The 22,928-nt window shown below is 37.0% G+C and overlaps 1 protein-coding gene across 2 annotated transcripts; it reads left to right on the plus strand.

The window, feature by feature from the left end:
• The first annotated feature begins 998 nt into the window (after positions 1-998).
• LOC141686606 (uncharacterized) lies at positions 999-20,980 on the plus strand. 2 transcript variants are annotated; one of them, XM_074491635.1, is made up of 15 exons: positions 999-1,325; positions 1,930-2,332; positions 2,447-2,624; positions 2,711-2,850; positions 4,379-5,273; positions 5,528-5,628; positions 5,804-5,948; positions 6,027-6,095; positions 6,189-6,234; positions 13,631-14,106; positions 14,408-14,487; positions 16,146-16,281; positions 17,841-18,030; positions 20,199-20,281; positions 20,486-20,980. In XM_074491635.1, exons 1-15 carry the CDS (start codon positions 1,223-1,225, stop codon positions 20,606-20,608), a joined length of 3,168 nt encoding a protein of 1,055 aa, XP_074347736.1. In that variant the 5' UTR covers positions 999-1,222; the 3' UTR covers positions 20,609-20,980. The 2 variants fall into 2 exon arrangements, 1 of the variants encoding a protein (XP_074347736.1); XR_012560742.1 differs by lacking the exons at positions 17,841-18,030; positions 20,199-20,281; positions 20,486-20,980 and adding an exon at positions 14,811-14,931 and having other exon boundaries at positions 16,146-16,282.
• Positions 20,981-22,928: the final 1,948 nt, after the last annotated feature.

A 22,928-nucleotide genomic window follows, 5' to 3' on the forward strand; every position in this document is an offset into this window, starting at 1 on the left:
GTAATATCAGGATTTATTTATACCATCGCTGCGCCATGACCCTAAGTATTTGGAGAAAAACTATACACTTGATGGTGTCTTTCATTGTTTGTAACAACGGTGCACCGGAGAAGGTTGTCACATGATTGGTGGGATCACCCGTTCCAACATAAATTTTGATAACTGGCATCTTAAACTTCCTTGATATACTAGCCCCTTGATCTCGTGAAAGGAAGTGTGGCATCATCGGGGTCTCCGAGAGGTTTTAAATTAATTGGTCAGTTTTTGAGACTATAGTTCTTCTTAGGGACGGGGGCGGGGGATAATCTAAATCAATTACTTGGAGACATATTTTTGTTCCTTAATTTCGTATAGACCAAGTCAAATGTCGGGTTTATTTTCTTATTTGTTGCCTCTTCGGATCCTTGTTTAGTTGTTGGATTTACATTTCATAAGTTGCGATTTAATCTTCAATTCTTTATCTTTCATCTATTCTTAGTCCTCGGGAACTACATATTTATAAGTATATATAACTGGTGAATCTGCGTAAACACTTGTTTACTAACTACTTGTTTACTAACTATATTAATAAATATGTTTACGAATTATATTAATAAATGAATTATACTAACAAATTTATACATAAACATTATTATCGAACTTGTCACGAACAATAAGTAATACCGAAAAGAAACTTAGCCTTAAATTCAAATTTATGTTCGATTCATTTAAAAATCTGATAATCCACCTATTTTTTAGACGAACTCCAAATTATTCATGAATGTTACAAATCATTTATAACCATAATTATAAAGCATCCATCATTTATAAATACTAAGATGAATAGATTTATTAAATAAGAAATAAGTAAAAAAATTATCTTGCGTATAATTAGAGTAATCTTTATAAACAAAAATGTGTTAAAAATAAATAAATAAATAATAACAAAAGTGAAAATAATAAAATACTAATTTGTTTGTTTTTATTTTGATTAAGAGAGAAAGCTAACCAATTTTTGCACAACTTGTCCATCTTTCTTTCCCACGTTATATTATCTCTCTCCCTCTTTAGCAACAAAATAAAAATAACCCCAGAATTTGTACAAAATTAATCTTACAATTTTCAATTCTACACCAACTGATGACAAAGTTGCATATATAAATGAATTGTGTATGCATACAAACAAATCAAGAGCTTGATTGTGGGGGCAACAATTCATATAGGGGATTGTTGAAATTAAAACATGAACAAGGCCATGGAGTCTGTTCAAGATCTGATCGAAGAAGCAAAGATTCGAACTGTTTGGTGGGCCCTTTGTATATTCTCCGTCTCTTACTTCCTAACACGTATGCTCAAATCTCTCTCTCTCTCTCTCTCTCTCTCTCTCTCCCTCCCTCCATCTCTCCCTCTCCATTTCTCTCTGTGTGTTTGTGATTTTCTTTTTTAAATGATCACTTATGATGTACTTGTACAAAACTTAATCATTTTGGATTAAACCAACTAAAGTTGGTTGCTTTTTAGTGCTACTTGAAGCTTAAATGATCCCAAGTACAAGGGTGTTTTTAGTTTTATAAATACCTGATGATCAGTTCTAGCATTATCCTCTCAGGTTTTTTATTTATCGTAAGATTAATAAATTTTAGCAAACACATAGCTCTGTTTGTGTTCTCTTATCCTTCTGTAATGGAAATTGTAAGTTAAAAGTTTTGTCGACCCTTCTTCGGTACTTGGTGTAGATTATAGTCCACAAATTGTCATTAATGGGTTGGATTTGTTGTTTTTGGTATGATCAGTTACAAAAATTTAAGTACGATTTACAGAATTCTGGGTATACTTTTTGTGGTTGGATGAAGAATTTACGGGGTTTGTGTCTTAGCTTCTTGCTCGCCCTGTATGTTTGTAGAATATGTAATGATTTTATGTTGTTGTAATTCAATTATTTTCATGCAGATACAAGTAAATCAATGTGGATGAATGTTCCCATTTCTGTTCTCATAGTTTGTGGATTACGAATATTGTGTAATGAGGTAGAGTTCCGCTGGAAGGTCCGTAATATCCGTCAGCAGACCTACCTTTCCCACTTAGAGAAGAAGCAATTATCTGTTAATGATTCTCGCCTTTCGACTAACCCTCCACCTTCCAAGTGGAAGAGAAAAATTGACTCTCCAGTAGTAGAGGCTGCGATGGACGAGTTTGTTAACAAACTTTTGCAAGATTTTGTTGTAGATTTGTGGTATTCAGATATAACTCCGGATAATGAGGCCCCTGAGCTTATACATGCTGTAGTCATGGATGTACTTGGAGAAGTGAGTGGTAGAGTAAAAGAGATAAACTTGGTTGAATTGTTGACAAGGTTGTTTACATGAGTATTCCTCTCCATTTGCTTAAGAGTCTTTTTGGAACCTTATCATGGTTTGCATATGCAAGTTTAGAGTGATTATACTAAATATTTGGTTATTATTTTCAGGGATATTGTAGATCTCATAGGCAAAAATCTAGATCTATTTAGAAGAAACCAAGCTGCTATTGGTATGGAAGTTATGGGGACACTGTCTTCTGAAGAAAGGGATGAAAGGTTGAAGCATCATCTCTTCACTTCTAAGGATCTTCACCCGGCATTGATATCTTCAGAGTGTGAGTACAAGGTGTGAGTTGAGTGTATCTATGCATAATTAATTTTATTAAAGAGTTCTATGTGTACCATATTATCTGACTCTTGTAGTCTCTGTAGGTTCTTCAACGGCTTACGGGCGGGCTCTTAGCAGTAGCACTTAGACCACGGGAAGCCCAATGTCCACTCATCCGATGCATTGCCAGGGAGTTATTAACTTGTTTGGTGATGCAACCTCTTATAAATTTGGCCAGCCCTGCGTGAGTTAATGAAAATATCTGTATTTTTTTTCATATTCTGTGTCTTCTTCTTTATGTTTGTTTCTTTATCTACGTGGTTCATGGCAGTCTCGAAAAACCAAACCCAAACTTACAGGCTGTGTTCATGGCCTTGGATTTGTAACTAGTATCGGGGTTTTGTTGTGTTTTGCCAAAAGTTGGACCAGGATCATGTTTATATTAATCTTTTATTTATCCTGCATGATGGTTTTGTATATCTCTAAAGTATAGGTTTTCACTTGGAATGTTCAGGAATGGGCATAAGTCCTAACAACAAGTGTCTGTTTGGGAAATCTTAAAATAAGTAACTTATGACTTAAAATGAACAAGTAATTTATAAGTGATAAGTAGATAAATACTTATAAGTTACATAAGTGTTTGGATAATTTTATTAATAAGTCAGATATTTTTTTACTTAAATGAACTAAAATAAATAATTTTTAAATATAATTATTTTACTTCGTGAATTTAATATTAGATTAACATTTAAAAATATATATTTTAAAACTAAAATAAATAAAAAAACGAAAAAAAATCATAATAAGTTGAGAAAAAGTACGTCGTTGCAAACATTCAACTTATCATCTTCTAAGTTGTAAATTCGACTTATAAGTTGGGTCGACAAACAATCATCGATAAGCTGTTATGGGCTTTATAAGTCATAAGCTGATAAGTTGCACACAAACAGGCCCGATCTATAAGTCATCTATTTATGCGTGCAGAAAGAATAAACATATCCCAAAAACATAAATACTTATGTTTGCCTAGATTTCGATGTATTTTTTAAAATTTTGGTCATAGAATATTAAATTGACTTTTATTTTGTGCTGTGTTATGAGCAAGATTCTATTTCATACATTCCTTTAATCATTATATGCATTATTAAATTAACTAACCCGTATCTAGGATACTGTCCAGTTTGACTATATATATATATATAGGGAATTGTTAAATAAGCTCAAGTGTTACTATTTAAGCTCCATTCTCATATGTATATTACTTGTATACCTTTAATTTTACTATTCAAACTCCATCCTATCATGGATAATTATGTAATTTACAAATCAAATTGGAGGTTAAATAATAATATTTGGAGCTTATTTAACAATTCCCTATATATATATATCATATATACATACATACGGACATACATGCATACATACATATATAAATTATTTTTAACTCTTATAATACATTAAAAAAATTATGCAAGGAAAATTTACTTTAATTTATTTTGTAAAAAAGGTTTCATGTTTTGTAAAACAATGTTTTTTAGTTCTAAGGGTTCTAATTTTAAGTGGTTCTATGTGGAACCTGACCCATGAATAAATCCTAATTATAAGATCTGGAAAAAGCTTTTCATCCCTTTACATGTAATTTCATTTTGATCATTGTGAATGACCACATGCAAGGACTCAATTTTATTTAAATTTACATGTGGTGCATGTCTCTTCTGTTTGCAAGATGATAAGATTTATGTGTTAATTCTACTTGTGTGCACACCTTACAGGTACATAAATGAGTTGATCGAGCATATTTTGATCGCTCTTAAAGATGTGGGCATTAAACAGATAGGTACTGGTCAATCGCTTAATGTAGAGGATCATAAAGGTCATCATGGTCCTGCAGATCAACATCATGTTGAGGCTGCCACAAATATAACTACATCTCAGAATAAAGGGATTGACTTGACATTGTCCAAAGTTGAAACTGCAAAAGATAGTTCATTGGATGTTTCAGGAAATTCCGTTACTAATACAAGTCATGATGAGGCCATGCATCCACGATCTGCTGAATGGGCTAGAGTCCTTGAGGCAGCAACCCAGAGAAGAACAGAAGTCCTTATGCCTGAAAATCTGGAGAATATGTGGGCCATAGGAAGAAATTACAAAAAGAAGGTTCAGAAACTTGCTGCAGGAGGTCAGACTCCTCAAACAAAGGGGTCAGATTCAAGCAGTGCATTGCTTACCAATTCGGATAAGGAAATATTAGCTAACAAGGCTGAAGCATTAGCAAGAATGGAAGATCAAGCTTTAACCCCAACAGCCCCAAGGCCTCCACTAGATTCGCAACCAAATAATCAAATCAGCAGTACAACTCATTATACACCAAATCTGAACAAAGTAGGGTCTTTTAAGGGAAACTGCATTGCTGATGAAAATGAGAATTCCACTTCTCTTGTTGCTAGTGGAAATAAAAAGAGGCTGACAAGATCGAATAGCACACCTGATTTGAATATTGGACCAGAATTGGGAACTGATTCCACTAGCAACAGTGGTGGACCAATTATATCTGAGTTCTACAATAAAGATTTTAGCAGAAAGAGTCCGGTACTTAATGCCAAAAGTGCTTCAAATATGGTTTCGTCGAGTGAGGGACAACACGTAGTGAAGCTAAGGTGTCGGGTATTTGGCCATTTCTCCCTTGATTCTTAAATATGCACATGATTTGTAATCCTTATAAACTGTGTGAGCCGTGAGGCACCTGTCGTATTATGCAGAAATCTAGTCGCATCTGCTTCTTCCAACCAAGTATTAATATTACTCAAGATATATATGTTACTGAACATATGTAAATGTATATATCACTGTTTCTTCATGTCTATAGTTCATGCCATATGTAATGGGCAGCTTGTGATGGTTTTTCCGGCCTTTGGCAGGTCGTGGGAGCCTATTTTGAAAAACTTGGTTCAAAATCTTTTGCAGTCTATTCGATTGCGGTGACAGACATTGATGGAATTACCTGGTTTGTTAAAAGAAGGTACAGCACTCGTTTCCTCCAGTGGGTATATTTTATCTATTTTACATACTTTAAAAGTTGTAAGTTAATATTGTTTTGATCATTATCTCGTTGCAAAAGTTACTGAAACCGGGGCTGGATTGTTCAAGCCAGTATTATAGATATTTTATAAATGTTTGTTAGATTGTTTGAGCAGATACAGGAATTTTGAGAGATTGCATCGTCAGCTTAAGGATATTCCCAACTATACATTACATTTGCCTCCCAAAAGAATATTCTCTTCCAGCACCGAGGATGCTTTTGTTCATCAGCGGTGCATTCAACTTGACAAGTATTTGCAAGTATGATAATCTCCCTATTCATGTTACAGATTTAATATAATGCATTATAATTTCTTCTGAATATTTTATATCTACTAGGATCTCTTGTCAATTGCTAACGTTGCCGAGCAACATGAAGTGTGGGATTTTTTGAGTGATTCCTCAAAGGTGATATTTCTTTTTCTTCTTTCATGTTCTTCATCACAGACATTGAAGGAACTTATAAGTAAAACTAACACCTTTTATTTTTAATTTTGTAAGAATTATTCTTTCGGAAAATCACCCTCCGTGATGAAATCCTTGGCAGGTACTAACCTTTCTGCTTGTGCTTTTACTGACTGAGTTTTTTAAATATGCGTGACTAATACTTAAAACTTTTCCAGTCACTTTAATTCTCTTGTACTTGAAAAAACAATTTTTCTAGCTACAGCTATAGATCACTAAAGTAAAACAAAATTCCATTAAGCTTCACCTTTAAGAATTTTCTGAAGTTGAAGATGTCAGAGCTTCTGTATCAGATATTGGCGAAAGTAAAATTCGGTATGAAACCATGCTACTGACTGAATATTTGTAGTAATTACTAGTGAATAACAACAAGTCTCTTAATTAATAAATCACAAATGATTCTCAGTTACAACTCAATAGAACTCCGATTACAGATGAATTCACCACTTTCGAGAGGTGGCTGCTCTCCTACCCGACCCAAACTCTATTACAATAATCAGATAACATAACCCTAGCTTCCCAAATGCCCTTTAATTATCTTCCCTCCTTGTAAATTACCCTTCTGTCCTTTCTTTTCATTTTTTAAGACCCTTTTGCCCTTCTGTTCCTCTCCTGGCATAAGTTATCAACTTTGCCTCATTTAATGGGGTCGTAGCAGTACCCGAGGCCCAAACTGCCACCTTGTCCTCAAGGTGAAAACTAGGAAAACGCAGGTTGAAGTCACTGTAGTCCTCCCAAGTAGCCTCCCATATTGGTAACTCCTGCCATTTAATCAACACCTCCTTTGAAGCAACTCCTGAGTTCATCTTGTCACGTACTTCAAGCAACCATTCTGGACTTGCTTCCATGATCATATAGCAGAAATTTGAGAGGGAATGGGATGTATATTTGCAGTTGTTCCTTCAGCCTTCCTCAACTGGGACACATGAAAAATGTTGTGAATTTTTGATGTTGGTGGCAATAATAAACGGTAGGCTACCAAGCCTACACGCTCCAGCACAGGGTAAGGCCCGTAAAAACGGGGTGACAGTTTCTCATTGGGTTGGCGAGCCAAAGATTGCTGTTTATAGGGTTGCAACTTCAGATAAACATGATCCCCTGATTTAAACTCCAGCTCTCGACGATGTCTATCTGCATAAGAACGCATTCTTTGTTGCTTGCGTATAAGATTCGCCTTCAGTTCATCCAAGATCACGTCGCTTTCTATCAATTGCTCCTCTAAAGCGGCCACTGCCGTTTCTTTTTCTGTAAAACGTACCAGTGTGGGGGGTGGTCGCCCATAGACTATCTCGAAAGGAGAGTATTTAGTAGAGGAGTGTGAGCTAGTGTTGTACCAAAACTCGGCCCATGGCAACCATTTGGCCCAACTCCTTGGTTTACCTTGAATGAAGCACCTCAAGTAACTTTCCAAGGTTTTGTATACAACTTCTGTTTGACCATCCGTTTGCGGGTGGTACGCGGTGCCGCGCAGAAGAGTCGTAGCTTGCACACGGAATAATTCCTGCCAAAATAAACTCATGAAGATTCGGTCTCTGTCGGAAACAATGGTTGATGGGACCCGTGAAGACGCACAATATCCTTAATAAAGTATCCTTAATAAAGTATGCTGCCACACTGGGGGCTGAGAAAGGACGGGCTAGCCCAATAAAATAGGCATACTTTGACAATCTATCCACCATTACCAAGATTAGGGGAGAGCATGGGCTGGTTCGGCTCGGTTTCGGCATGATCCGGAATCGCAACCATACATCTTCGATTTTTAAAATCGAAAACTGCAACCGCCGGTTCGGATTCGGATTCGGTTTCGGTTTAAGAAATCCCGGTTCGGTTATAATCGGCTCAGTTTCGGTTACAAAACCGACAAATATAAAAAAAGAAAAATAATATACAAATGGGAGAAATTAATGCGCTAGCTCCATTAATAATTTTTTTGTCAAGCCATAAATAATAATAATTAATTCAAAATAATTCACTTGTAAGTTGCTGAACTTAAAAGTCATTCCCGAAGAACAATTCCATGAACAGTCAATTGCAAGAGTATATAATTTAATACAAAAAGGAACCAACAATGCCTAATATGAATGGTAATAATAATGTTATGGTGTGTTTTGTGCTCTGTTGCCTTCTGACTAGGTCTTTCTGTTGTTATTCTATAAACTAATCCTAATAGGCTAATACGTAATCTACAATCTGTCTTGAGTTTCTGGACTTTGAAATATGTTGGGCTCATTGTATACGAATTACAAGAGCAAATTGTATTTACATATATTGAAATTACAGTTTACTCATTCTTCAAATATTTGATTGTATTTATTATTTTTAAAAAATTATATAGATTATATTTATTATATTTATTTTTTAATTATAACCGGTTCGGTTTTTATCGGTTCGGTTAAGAGCTATAAACGGAACCCAACCAATCAAATTAGATCGGTTTTTTATTTTTTGGTTTCGGTTTTGGTTTCAGATCGGTTTTATTCAGATGGGTTTTCTCCGGTTTTTCTCGGTTTCAGTTCGATTTCGGTTTCAATTCGTTTTTTTGCTCAGCCCTAACTAAGATAGTGACCACTCCTTGAGACTTAGATAGGCCCTCCACGAAGTCGAGGGAGACGTCTTCCCATATCCGAGATGGCACCGGTGATGGTTGTAAAAACCCGGCCGACATTAAGGTGGAATGCTTTTGCTGTTGACAAGTGTGGCACTCTCGGATGTATCGAGCAATGTCTCTACGTATACCCGGCCAAAACCACTCCAATGCAATCCGCTTGTACGTTTTTAACTCACCAGAATGCCCCCCTGTGGGTGAATCATGGTATTCCTTGAGCAGCTTTATTTTTAGTTCTGATTTTGGGGAGATGACCACTCTTCCTTTATATCTTATTATCCCCTGCACCAGTTCATACCCCTTAGGTTAGGTTGAGGACGATTACTCCCCAAGTCTAATTTTAGCTGCTGTAAGAATTCATCTTGCGTAATAGCTTCTTGAACAATTTCCCGTGCCTCCCATTGACACCATACTGCACAACTCCTTTGGTTCCCAAACAACTCGCGAGAGTGCATTAGTAGCATTATTAGAGTGTCCCGGCTTGTACATGATAGTGAATTGATACCCCAGCAGCTTACTCACCCATTTTTGATATTCAGATCCCACTTCTCGTTGTTCCACTAAGAACTTTAGACATTGTTGGTCGGTTCGAATCACAAAAGGATGACCCACAAGATAATGTCTTCATTTCTGGACCGCGAGGACAATCGCCATTAGTTCCTTTCCGTATATAGACTTCAGTCGTGCCCGCTGCCCCAACACCTTGCTAAAATAAGCGATTGGGTGTTCATTTTGTAACAACACCGCACCCAACCCGTAGCCTGATGCATCTGTTTCCAAGGCGAAAGGTAGGTTAAAATTTGGCAGGCCCAGAACAGGGGCTGAGATAAGAGCTCGTTTCAATGCCTCAAAGGCCTTACTCGCCTCATTAGTCCACCCGAAACAATCCTTTTTCAACTGGTCCGTGAGGGACCCCGCAATGTGTGCATAATTTATGATAAACTTGCGATAGTACCTGATAATCCGAGGAATCCACGGAGACTTTTCAAATTGTTTGGCACAGGCCAGTCAATCTTAGATTGAATTTTCGTTGGGTCCACTGCCACCCCTTTGTTTGAAATTAAATGGCCTAGATACGCCACCTCTTCTTTCCCAAATTCACAATTTTTGAAGTTAGCATAAAGCTGCTGCTTTTCCAGAATGCCCAAAATTATGTCCACGTGGCATAAGTGTCCTTCAATAGATGAGCTATACACAAGAATATCATCGAAGAAGACGAGGACAAATTTTCTAAGTTAGGATCGAAATACCTCATTCATGATGCTTTGAAAAGTTGTCGGGGCATTCGTGAGACCGAACGACATGACTAGGAATTCGTAATGGCCCTCATGTGTGCGGAAGGCAGTTTTAGGGATATCCTCCTTGCGTACTCGAACTTGATAGCCTGATTTAAGATCTAACTTGGTGAAAATTGTTACCATGTGAAGCTCATCCAACAATTAATCAATAACTGGGATCAGGAATTTTTTAGGTACCGTGGCTTGCTTTAGAGCTCGATAATCAACACAAAAACGCCACGAGCCATTCTTTTTTTTAACCAATAGCACAGGGTTGGAAAAAGGGCTGTCCGAGAGCTGTATAATTCCCGCAGTGAGCATGTCATGGATCAGCGTCTCTATTTCATTCTTTTGGGCCTGAGGATACCGATATGGCCTCACATTAATTGGGTCGGTGCCTTCTTTCAAAACGATGTTGTGGTCTTGATGCCTGGGAGGTGGCAACCCCTTGGGAAGATGAAAAACGCCTTGATAACTCTGAATTAATGGTGCCAAAAACTCTAGTACTTCCTCCTTTTCGGGTGATGCTCCTTCATCCTTTAAACTCGCTCCCATGTAGTTGAATTCCACTAGGAATTCCCTGACCAGCTTTCCTCAAGGTCTTCATCATTGCCTTAAGAGTTATGCCAGATTGTCCCAATGAAGTATCCCCCTTTAGCACCACTGTTTCACAGCCCAGCTTGAACGAAATTCTTTGGGATTTCCAATTCGCTGTCATTGTCCCAAGTTTTTCAGCCATTGAAGACCCAAAATAAGATCTGAGTTGCCTAAAGCAATTGGCAAGAAATTTTCAATTATAGTCCGCCCTTGTAATTGCAGGACTACCGACTTACATTCACCTTGGCTGTGCACTATTTCTCCCGTGCCTAGTGACACCCTGAACGCCTTCAATTGCAAGCACTCTATCCCCAATGCAATAAAATTATGCGTTGCCCCCGGATCTATCATAACCACCACCCCACTTCCGTTTATTTCCCCTCGTAACTTAAGGGTTTTGGGGCTCGTGATGCCAACCACCGAATTGAGTGAAATTTCAGGGTGTAACTCGTCTTCCTGCACAGAATCACCCTCAGTTCTCGTCTCCCCAGTTACGTTATAATCCTCCACAGAGCTGTCTAACAAAACACTAAGTTCCTTTCTTTGACACTTATGCCCCATGCTCCATTTCCCGTCACAACGAAAGCACCTCTTGGCACATGTCTCTTGTAGCTCCTTTTCATTCAACCTTCGTACTTCTCCCAGGGGATAAAGGACTGCTAGCCGTTGATACTCCAGATGTAGAATAACTTGAATAAGCTGTGGGGCTGTTTGCTTTTGGGCTTCACACATAACTGCTCATGGAAGACCGGTGAGGTGAAAGATGTAGGGGCTGTAAACAATGAAGACCTGGGAAGTGGGCTTAGTGTTAACTTAAAATCCCCCTTAGACTTGGACACTGTCAATTTATCTTCGACCATATGAGCCAATTCCATGGCATGGTCCACTGTTAAAGGCATGAGTAACCTGACTTCCGCCCTAATATCCTCCCACGACCCATTAAGAAATTGTCCAAGAGACAATTCTTCAGACTCATTATCTAAGGGAGCCAACAATTCTATGAATTTGAGACGGTATTCTGAGACATTACCTCCTTGACGATGAGCCAGCCATTGCTCCTGTAGAGTTCCCTTGGATTGAGAGCAGAACTGGCTCCACAGTAACACTTTCACTTGCTCCCAATTTTCAATAGGTCGCCTCATGTGTTCCAATTGAAACCAAATCAAGGCCTGCCCTTCGAGAGCCACCATTATGGCCTCCACCTTCTCTTCCTCTGTTAACCCATAAAAATTGAAGAACCTCTCTGCTCATAGTATCCAGCCGTCCGAGTTTGAGCCATCGAATAACGGCATATCCAGTTTTTTGTGTCTCCATGAAGATCTGCTTTGATAACCCGTATTTCCTCCAGTACCCGCTCCGAACCCGGAACCCAACCCATATCCACCAATCCCGGGTCCGCCCCCAGAACCCGACAAGATTTCCACGTACCTTCCTTTCTTCCCCACACCGTTGCTACTTCCTTCTCCAAACCCCAATCCTCCATCATCTAGACGGTGACATGTTCCCTGGACTTTGGTTTAACCCGATTGAATGGTCGTAAAAGTAGATCGGATTTCCTCCTGGAACTTGAGCTGATTATCTCTCATGGTTGAGTAAGGACTCCTGTGTATCTCTCGCCCGATTAATTCTCCCTTCCAAACGAGTAATGGCTGCCGTTAGCTTATCATCTTGTTGCTTGGCTATTTCATCAAACAAGGTAACGAATCTATTGATTAGGGTTTGTTTCATATCCGCCACCGCTCCTTTTACTGCTGCAGTTACTTCGACAGTAATGGTTTCTTTCATCGAACGGTGGGTCGTCTCTAGCTGCTCTTCTAGCTTTTTCAATCGGTCGTTTTCTGTAATGGGCGGCGCCATGGATCGATGAAATTGCTCTGATACCACTTTGCTAGAGACTGAATATTTGTAATAATTACTAGTGAATAACAGCAAGTCTCTTAATTAATAAATCACAAATGATTCTCAGTTACAACTCAATAGAACTCCGATTACAGATGAATTCACCACTTTCGAGAGGTGGCTGCTCTCCTACACGACCCAAACTCTATTACGAAAATCAGATAACATAACCCTAGCTTACCAAATGCCCTTTAATTATCTTCCCTCCTTGTAAATTACCATTCCTTTCTTTTCATTTGTTAAGACCCTTTTGCCCTTTTGTTCCTCTCCTGGCAGAAGTTATCAACTTTGCCTCATTTAGTGGGGTCGTAGCAAACCATTATCCTCCTAAGACAATCAAGCATACACGGAATGTTAAGAAGGGTGCAAACCTGTATGGCCATGCCTGCAAGTTTACACCTATAGAGTACAAACTGGACTGAAATTAGATTCCATCGTAACTTGTGGCAGATGGCTCGGGTGGCTTATAAGACTTCAATGTGTATATAAGTGCATTAACTGAGCACAGATCTTAAATTTTGAAATTCATGAGTTGGTGTTTATTATATACTGAAGAAATGCACATAATATATTTAATCATGCCTCTTCCTGGCTGCCCCCAAGAGTTGGACTTGATTTATTAATGTGTATTGGTCCCTAATGTAATAGTCTATGTTAAGTATCATAAATTACTGGAGGGTGTGTGTCATACCCTTCCATATATAGAGGGTGTACTCAATGTCGTAGTATTTTTGGCTAAAGTATTTGTTAGGCTTTGGGCTGGTTCTTTGCTGCATGCCTGCACCTGTAGTGCCTAAAATTGCTTTGGAGTCCTGAAGTGTCAGCAAGACATAATGGATTAAGAGTTTTGTGTGTATATAGTTTTGTAACAAAAAAATGATGTCTATATATTACAAATTTACAACTGATGTCTTGTTTACTGCATAGGGATCTGGTTTGATTATTTCAGGGTGTCTCTGACAAGTCAACCAATATGTTTGGCTCTTGAAATCTTATGATGATGAAATGCTGTCTGTTCATGTGATATACTTGGCTGATTAACATGAATTATGGCCAATTGAAATACATTTTACTTATGTGTGTTTTGTTTTATCAATCAGTAAATGTGGATGATGCCATGGATGACATTGTGCGTCAATTCAAAGGGGTTTCGGATGGCTTGATGCGGAAAGTTGTCAGTCCATCTTCTTCAGTGTCTGAACCAGCTACTTCGGTTTATGGAAGGAACTTATCTTTGAAAGAAGATGAGATAAATAAGCGAAATATAAGGAAGCATACTGCAAATTTAGTTAATAGTTTTTCTGATAACGAGGAGGGTGATAAAAGTATCAACCCTTATGGTGAGGAGACAGGATCTAGTGGACAAACTAGTGGGTGGCATTCAGATAATGAACTCAACTCAAAGGAATTTCCACCAAGGGTTGTTAAACGTAGTGACGAGTTCAGAAGCGTTGGTTCTGATAAAAAAGATATTCCTACTGTGCAGTCTGAATCGTTTAGTCCCCGTGCTTCTCGCGGGGTGAAATTTTCGTTAACCTCCGAACAATTGGATGATCCAGTTGGAGTACCACCAGAGGTATTGTGCATGCAAACTATTTTTTGTCGGATACACAGTTTCTTGGATTTAGAACCTCATTTAGTCGACTATCATTTCATGCTTTGAATTTTGTTCTAGTCCAAAATGGTTTCTTATGTTTTGACAATGGACTACGATTTTGGACAATAGCTCATAAATGTAGTACATTGCTGTCTGCAAAATTTGTTCCGTAGATAAGCCTATTAAATTTGAATAGATAGCAGCTCCCTTGCTAAATACAAATGTTGTTTAAAACTCAATTGTTATATTAATTATTTTTATAATGATTTTTTCTTTGCAGTGGTCACCGCCAAATCTTAGTGTACCCCTGTTGAATTTGGTCGATAATGTCTTCCAATTGAAGAGAAGAGGCTGGCTAAGGTGAGGCTGTTTCTTTAAATTAACATTAGTGTGGCTGTATACCTTTATGTTGATATTTCAGATCTTTCAACATAGCAAACATGTTATTATGATTATATGAACATTTTATGGCATACTTTCTAGTTTAAAATTTGTATTATAAGAAATCCATTTAGGTAGGTGTACTACAAGTTTTTCACTTTTTTCTACCTATTTGTAGCCAAAGATTGATTATGAATCTGATATAAGCATCCTTGAGTAAACTATTTATATATTATGTAAAGAGACATCCTTGTGTCAGGGCCATCAACTTTTCTAAAAGGATTTCGGTCATATCTAACTAGGTGGAGCTCTGTGCATTAGGGAGAGACGAAGTCAACAGAATAACTCTAGTATGGCACAAAGTTTATTGGTATAGGACGGGGACAAGAAAGAGTTGAAACAATGGATATGCACAGAGAATCGGTAGAATCACAATTCCTCAGAACTATTAAATAGTGTGATAAATTCATAATATCCACTCGGGGATTAATTTTCTTTATATAGGAGTAGGTCTTTATCTTGGACAACAACAAAAAATTAATTATAGTAATAATTATGCAGATTCCAGAAACTCCAACTAGTAACCATCGTCATATATCAAAATTTCAGGATATTGCTAAGTAGTTGATTTAAAAGTTTCATTTTCAGCTAAGCTTTTGTCTAAATAGTATAGTAACAATTTACAATTAATTTAATTTTTTGTAGTTCTTCATCCTCCCCCTTCAAAAAACATTATGACTTACAATTTTGAAGTGAAGAATAATCGAGAACCTCGAAAAGGACCCTAGTCAGGACCCTAGATGAAAAACCAACATGATTGATTAGTTGATAGTTAGAATACACAGAAAGCAATGTTTGATATTAATCATATATTTGACTATTTGAACATTATGTAATAACAAAATCAGTGCGGGGTATTGGGAAATTCCTTTCGGCATCTTTAAGGAGAGATGTCATCTAGGAAGCAAGGACACGGGTGCGGAAGTGCGAGAATGCGGGGATATGGGAATTCGAAAAATATGATAATGCGGGGATACGGGTGCGGGGGGACACGGGAACAATTAAAAAAAAATTATATATGTTCCATGTTAAACATAATAAAACCTTCTAACAAAACCAAAAATTGCATGAAAAATGAATCAAATGCATCATTTATTAATCTAAAACACAAAAGTACAAGTAAAATCTTTTAGTTTATGCAAATATGAATACGATAATCAATACTTTTGTAGTAAACAAGTAACTAATAGACATGGATACCTAATTTTGTGAATGTATTTTGCTAAAATAGATTTTGACTATAGTTTCTGAGGATAAAATTTCATGTCACTATTGTAGAAGAATCCGCGTGTCCGATATGGGGATACTTGTGTCCGAGTATCCGACACGAGGACTCGGCTTGCGACCCAAGTGTCCCTGCTTTTTAGGATGTCATATAATCAACATCTTCTTGTTCGATCTTTACATCATCGTCAATTTGTATCCTTTTAAGTATTGGAAGAAGTACCAAACTGTATTGGAAGAACCACACTGATGCATGGGAATTTTTCCTCATGCAAATTTTACCAAACCATCTGTCATTTTGGATTAATCGATCTAGTTTGTCTGGAATTTGTTCCCTGTTTTTGTTGTTGCAGACGGCAGGTGTTTTGGATATCAAAGCAAATACTACAGTTAATGATGGAAGATGCTATTGATGACTGGCTCTTGATGCAAATACATTGGCTACGTAGAGAGGACACAATTGCTCAAGGAATACACTGGATCCAGGATGTAAGCTTTTAGTTATTTTGTTGAGTAACTCTTATACATGGCCCTGATTAAAAAAACTACAACAATAGATGTTTACCAAAATATTACTGTTGAAAACCTATTAAAATCATCTTCTGAGATCTCTGGTTCTCAATTTAAAGACCCCAAAATATATTAGGGTAGGAGAAAGTACAGTTGTTGCAATAATATGCTTCACCATGCAATTAGTGCACATCATGAGTCAGCTAAAGTGCAAACTTGTATAATTCCAAGTCAAATTCCTATTTCAAGTATAAAAAGCTCAATCGGCTAGCCCAGATGCAACTACTTGAGTCAACTTTAGCCTCCAGACTGACAAGAATGTTATAATCTGAGGGTATTGTTTGTATTAGCATTGGGACCTTGCATATTGATGCCTGTCTCGCATGCTTTACTTTTTAGGGAGACTGGTGTTGCGGTAGTTGCAGTTGTAGCAGTAATGGTTCAGCATGCAAGTAACGCACACTATAGAGTTAGCTAAATTGCCAAATTGTGGAAGTCCAGTACTGTACTTTCAGAGTAGCCTCTAATAGTTTAGGTCAATGTCGTTGCTTCAAATGGAAATCAATATTTTTTAGTTAATTTCTACTTGGCAGTAGACCTACAACTGCCAATGTATAGTAAGAGCATAAAGTACACCCAAGGGTATATTTATGTGGCTTCACATGGCCCCCCGCTACCAGTTTAAAAAGAGCTGATCTAGTTTTGTTGAAGGCGTTAGGCGCACCGAAGCACCAAACCTCCTGTAGCCTAGGCGTGAGGCGCACACTTTCTTTTCTTTCTCGTCCACTCAGGGGGCGGCCGGAAGGTTGCCACGAGTAAGTCAGTTTGGGCTTCTTCTTCTTCTTTGTTTAGTGGCTTAGTTTGAACATGTATGCTGGAGACAGTGAGATAAAAAAATATATTTTTACATATATAAGTTATATATATGAGTATATATGTACATGTATATATATTATACACAAAGTGAAGACACTATCGAAATGGTGAAGATCTTCAATTAGGGATTCTTTTTTTGCCTTTTGGCGTGGCTAGAATGATGAGTATCATTGTGTTTGGGCTTTAAAGGGAAGAAGGGTTAAGAATTATATGGGGTAATAATGTAAATATATGTGTGTGCTAGTAATAGGTGTGTGTCTGCTACGTGTGCGTGTCCTGAATAAGATGGGCTTGTCAGATAAGGTAGAAATTGGTGTGCATTATTTTGGTTTTAGTTGTTTGTTATGCCTTGAAATGGATCCAAAACCAGCAACTTTAACTAGTATTTTCTGGGCTTCAACTAGCGCATTTGTGTGCCTTGCTCTCCAAGACCAAAGGCACAATAATGCTGCCTCACCTATTTCAAGGCGCTTAAGGTGCGGGTTTGTGTGCGTTGCACCTGCCTAGGGGCTCTTTTGACAACAGTGAGCTGATCCAATTAAGAATCATCTATAGCGGCTTCATGTTTTGCGTTTTTGTGTAGTTTCTGAAATATAGTCCATGCATAATTCCCTACGTTTTCTCAGAGGTGTCATTTTTACTTACAATAGATTTTATCCCAGGTTCTTTGGCCTGGTGGTAAATTCTTTTTAAAACTCAACATTAGAAGCAAAATGGATGACAATGAAAATAATGACATATCTTTGCAAAGTACAAGCGTTTCAGCCAGCAGCAATGCCTCTAAACCAGGGTCTTTTGAGCTGCAGCTTGAGGCTGCTCGGCGAGCGAGTAATGTGAAGAAAATGATCTTGAGTAAGTTATTTTTCCCTTCTATGTGTTTTTATTGCATCTAATTTGGCATCTTTTTTCTTCTTAGTCCATACCATCATTTGTTGGCATCCATGTGTTTTTCAAGTAATCGTAATTATTAAATATACACGATCCTTTTAGTGGTTTCTCCAAACAACTTATGGTTTGGAAGATTTGGTCATCTCAAATGGAAGAGTTTGTATTGTTTTTAATTTTACTTTTTTTTCTTCTTAGTTCTTATCGTCATTTTTGGCATCCACGCATGTGTTTTTCAAGTAATAGTAATCATTAAATATACAAGATCTACTTAGTGGTTTCTCCAAACAAGTTTTGGTTTCGGAAGAGTTACTCTTCTAACATGGCATCAAAGGCTCATGTAATACTGATTACCGAGAGGTCTGGTGGCACACTCCCCTCACCCCAATTAAAAAATTCTAAAATTTACCCCAGTGAAGGGCCGCTAGTAATAACTTTTCTATCCCAGAAATGGGCTTTTAAGTGAGGGGAGCCTTAAAGATATAAGATAAATGAAATTGCTTTCTTCAATACCTTAAGATTATAAAGGAGTTGGTCATTTAAATATACTTGTATTCTTACTTCTAGGCATGCATCACTTATTAGCATTTTTGAGTTGTTAAGAAATTCCACATAGTGGCTTTGGATAGCAATTGGAGATAGTGCGAGGATTCTAACCATGACTTGGGTTGGTGGGTAGAGATGAGCCTTTGTTGCAAAGATTTAATCCCGGAACATTTAGAGTTTTTAGTTCCCACTAATTAAAGGTATCAGTTTATCTCATGCGTAATTGTTATGATACTTCATTAATTTTATTTCCAAATACTGATGTCTTAAAATCCAGTGGCTATGGAAATTTAATATAATTGTAATAAATATTATTAAATGACACACAGATATGAAAAACCACACCAGTCTTGTCTTGGTGGTATCCAGTTGATTTTTAAAATTTGAAATTGCAAGCCAAGTAATAGAGGGATAATGTAAAAGTTAGAGATTCTAAATCTATAATCGCCTAGATAATTATAATTCTACTGACTTCTACTTCCTCTTCCATAAATTAATATACGCATCCATATATTTTTCTGCATGTTTAGTATTGTATTATCTAAATTTAAATTTACTTTCGATGAATATTTTGATCTACAATCAGGTTGGCCGACTTTAAAACAGAACACAAAAGAAATAAATAAAACTGAAGTTGAAGAAGAGAGTAAAAGGATTATATTTCGATTGAGCTTTAAATGCCATCCAAAGTCTTTTCTAAAAACCCATTTGGTTGGAGCACCATAGGTTATATTATATATAATTATATATGGGTAATCAAATAACATTCCTCTACAAGTGGTCATAGATCAAGCCATGCATAGCCTATTCGGCACTTATTACTTATCACACAGGCCCTTTCTGTCCTTGCACATTTGGTTTAGGTTTTAAACAATTTATGTCTTCCTTTGCTTGCAGTCTTTCTTAGGAATTTTACAGAATCAGTCAGGTGTGTTGATGTCTGCCTAATTACAGGTCTCACACATTGGTCAATATTCCTCGATATAAACATAAACTAGAATCTCATTAGGAATAGAAGTTCTACTTTATAATGGTATCAGAAGACCCTTAATACTGACGAGTTGTGCTCGAGTACTGTAATCGAGAATTTGAAACTTTCTTTTTTCAGTATATAATTTGTAGAAGCATTAACCTACGCATTTTGTAACTGCGGTACACATCTTGCCTACTAAGTCCAAGAGATATTGGCTAAAAAGCGCATTTGGACAAAATAAAAATTTAAGCTATTTGCAAGTGGGGTGGACTAAAATTTTACTATTCTATGAATGTACAAGTTTACCTCATACCCTAAGCACTTCTAATTGCTACAAGTTTATGGTTAATTTTTTCCTGAAACACTTATTTTTCTTGGACGGAGTCTTCTAGATGCAGGTGAAGCATTATCTATTTTTTTTGTAGGTTGGAATTTCAAATACTAGTTTAACATTTTCTTTAAAAAAACTTTTATGTGAAAGTCTACTTTTGAAAATGATGGATTAGGGAGTAAACCTACCTATTCTTGGCGGTGTGTACATGTAATATTATGCTTGATTAGGCATTGTAATTTGATGACAAACAGAGTTCATCAATGTCTTTTTTTATTCATAAAGGTGGAGCTCCTACTGCGCTAGTCAGCTTAATTGGACACAAGCAGTACAAGCGCTGTGCTAGAGACATATATTATTTCATCCAGGTAATATAACCCCGCAAGTCATGTTTATTATTTGTTCATAGTTTGTAAGTCCCGCCACTTACATTTCTTTTGACATGATTTGAGCCCTTAACCTGCCGTAATGAGGATGAGGTTGATATGGCTAGGCTGTGTATGTAACTTGGTGTGAGTTGGCATCAGTTACTTTGTCACTAATAATATTATGCACTGGTCATGCATATGCAGTCTGCCGTCTGTTTGAAGCAAGTAACATACGAAATACTTGAACTTGTTCTTGTATCTATCTTCCCCGAGATGCGTGAAGTTGTTTTGGATATGCATGAAAAGATGCGAGCGCAACCTGTGTGAGACGGCTGCTTGATTGTTTTTGCACTTACCATCATAGTTATCATCATCATCCTTGGTATACAGGCTGTGTTCTAGATCCCTGCAACGTCATACATAGTCTTTGTCCAAGACCGGCAAGTCACGAATTTGGCTTCTAGGCATTAGAATTAAAAGGCTTGTCCGGTAATGTTATGTTTTGTAAACCAACAGGTAGTAAAGATGGAAATATGATATTGTTTACATATATGGAGGTAGTTTATTGCTCTCCCCAGTTTCAACTGTACAGAGTTTGTAAGTGGAAACTGTACAGAAGGAACTTTAGTCTTTTTGAGTTGGCATTTCTCGCTATGGTTATAATTTTTGAATATATTAATCAATGGTGGAAATTATGTATTCAAAGCGTCCTTGTGTTCACCGTTTAATGTTTTCCAATAGATGGGAGTCCAATTAACTCAACGTTACAACTGTTGCAATTTCTGGCGTTTTGGACAGGTTAATATTAAGCCTGTCTTATATGTTAAAAGTGGGCCGTTTTGTTGTTAGGTCCCAAAGTATCGTATAAGGGACGTTGAATACGATACTCACTAAATTTAAAAATTATTTCGAAATTTTTGCGGATATATAATTTAGTGTTTGGTTAGTGGTTTTGTGTTCCTGATGTGAATAGTGTTTAAGATAATAAAGTAAAGAATACTAGATATTCGAAGAAGTATATATTCATACATAAATCCTCGAGGGTGTTGCAACACTTTGACAAATAAATTAACTGATTATAATTTAAGAATAACAATGTTCTTGCTTCTAAAAAGATATACAAATTAAATCATATACGATGATCTACCTTTTTGTTTGTCCAATGATCTAATTACCGGATAATGATTATAATGCCCTTATAAATATACAAGAATTAAATCGGGCATTATAACGTTTCTCTAGTGAGAAGTTAAATGGATATTCAATGTGCTGAGCTTCTTTATATTTCTTTTCTTCTATTTTTCACCAGCTCTCGTGGGAGAGAAGATGAACATAACAATTGATTTCTATTCTGCTTCAAGTGTAGTATTTATATATTAATTGGATATGTGGTCAATTATTTACCACATAAATCAATTGATATATTAAATAAAGTAGTGGCTGAGAGTTACTTGCTTCCCGGGACTCATTTTCTTTTACTTGCGCATACATGAAGAGGTTCCAACACTTAGTTTCTTCAAGTAACATGTGAATTGCGACCCCTCCACTCTAGGATAGGCTAGGTGGGGACCGCAAGGTACTTTTTCCTTAGAAAAAAAATGCTTAATTGTGACCTTTACATCCCTTGCAGTCTAAGTGGCGACTACTAGTAGCTAGGAGAAGGTTTTGCCTTGGTTTTTGAGCTAATTCTGCTAAGTTACGACCCCTCCACTCTAGGATAAATGGCGACCAAAAGTCACTTTTTACTTAGAAAAAATGCTTAGTTGCGACTTATACAATCCCTTGTAATCTAACTGGCGACTAGAGTGGTACAAGTGAAATTTCGAGTTAGTTTCTGCTCTCATTTCTTCTCTGTTGCTCCTACTAGGTCAAGACCAACTCTGGTACTTAGATTTTGAGTTGTACTTCAAGGTTCTTGCTCCTTCTAAGCAATAGAATGGCCATGGTGACTCCTACTACAAGGTAGTGATTACTTTGACTTAGTTTTTGTAGAACCATGTAACCCTTAAACTGCCCCGTCTTCAAGTCTTCTCTCTGAGTCTTCGTATAAACAAAATAACCTTAATATTCAGATACAAATCCTTACTTAACAATCTTCATAATGATAGTACTTAGTTTCCTTTCACAAATCACTGACACCTAGTGCAATGGTCTGGTTCATAGGTGACTAATTCCGCTCTCAGGCCTTCGTACTATAATCTTCTCAAATCATTGTTAAGCTTGCAATAACTTCATCATTTCAAACATTGACTGTCAATAAGCAAGTGTACTTTCACTGGAATCTTTTCTGGTACCTTAGACAACATCTTCATTGTTACCACAATCTTGAATACTTCATTCATTGTTTTTTATTGATGATTGAACATATAAATGAACCCCTTTCAATGAGTATAATTTCAAGACTGCAGTTGTCTTTTTTAACCCGTCTATACCCTGTCTTCAATTTTTCAGATTCCTATGCTTCGAACATTGTCTATCTTAATCAATACCAATACACTGAAATCTTCTGATTGACACTTTTACACTGAATCTTCAACACTTCCGAAACCTTGAAAGTCTTTAACCTTTATTCTTCACTGAGGCATGAACACACTAATGAACTTCTTTCAGTGATCTGTAAACAAACTTCAAGCCTTCTTATAATCTT

Source organism: Apium graveolens, chromosome 9, assembly GCF_009905375.1.
Source record: "Apium graveolens cultivar Ventura chromosome 9, ASM990537v1, whole genome shotgun sequence".
NCBI lineage: Eukaryota > Viridiplantae > Streptophyta > Magnoliopsida > Apiales > Apiaceae > Apium > Apium graveolens.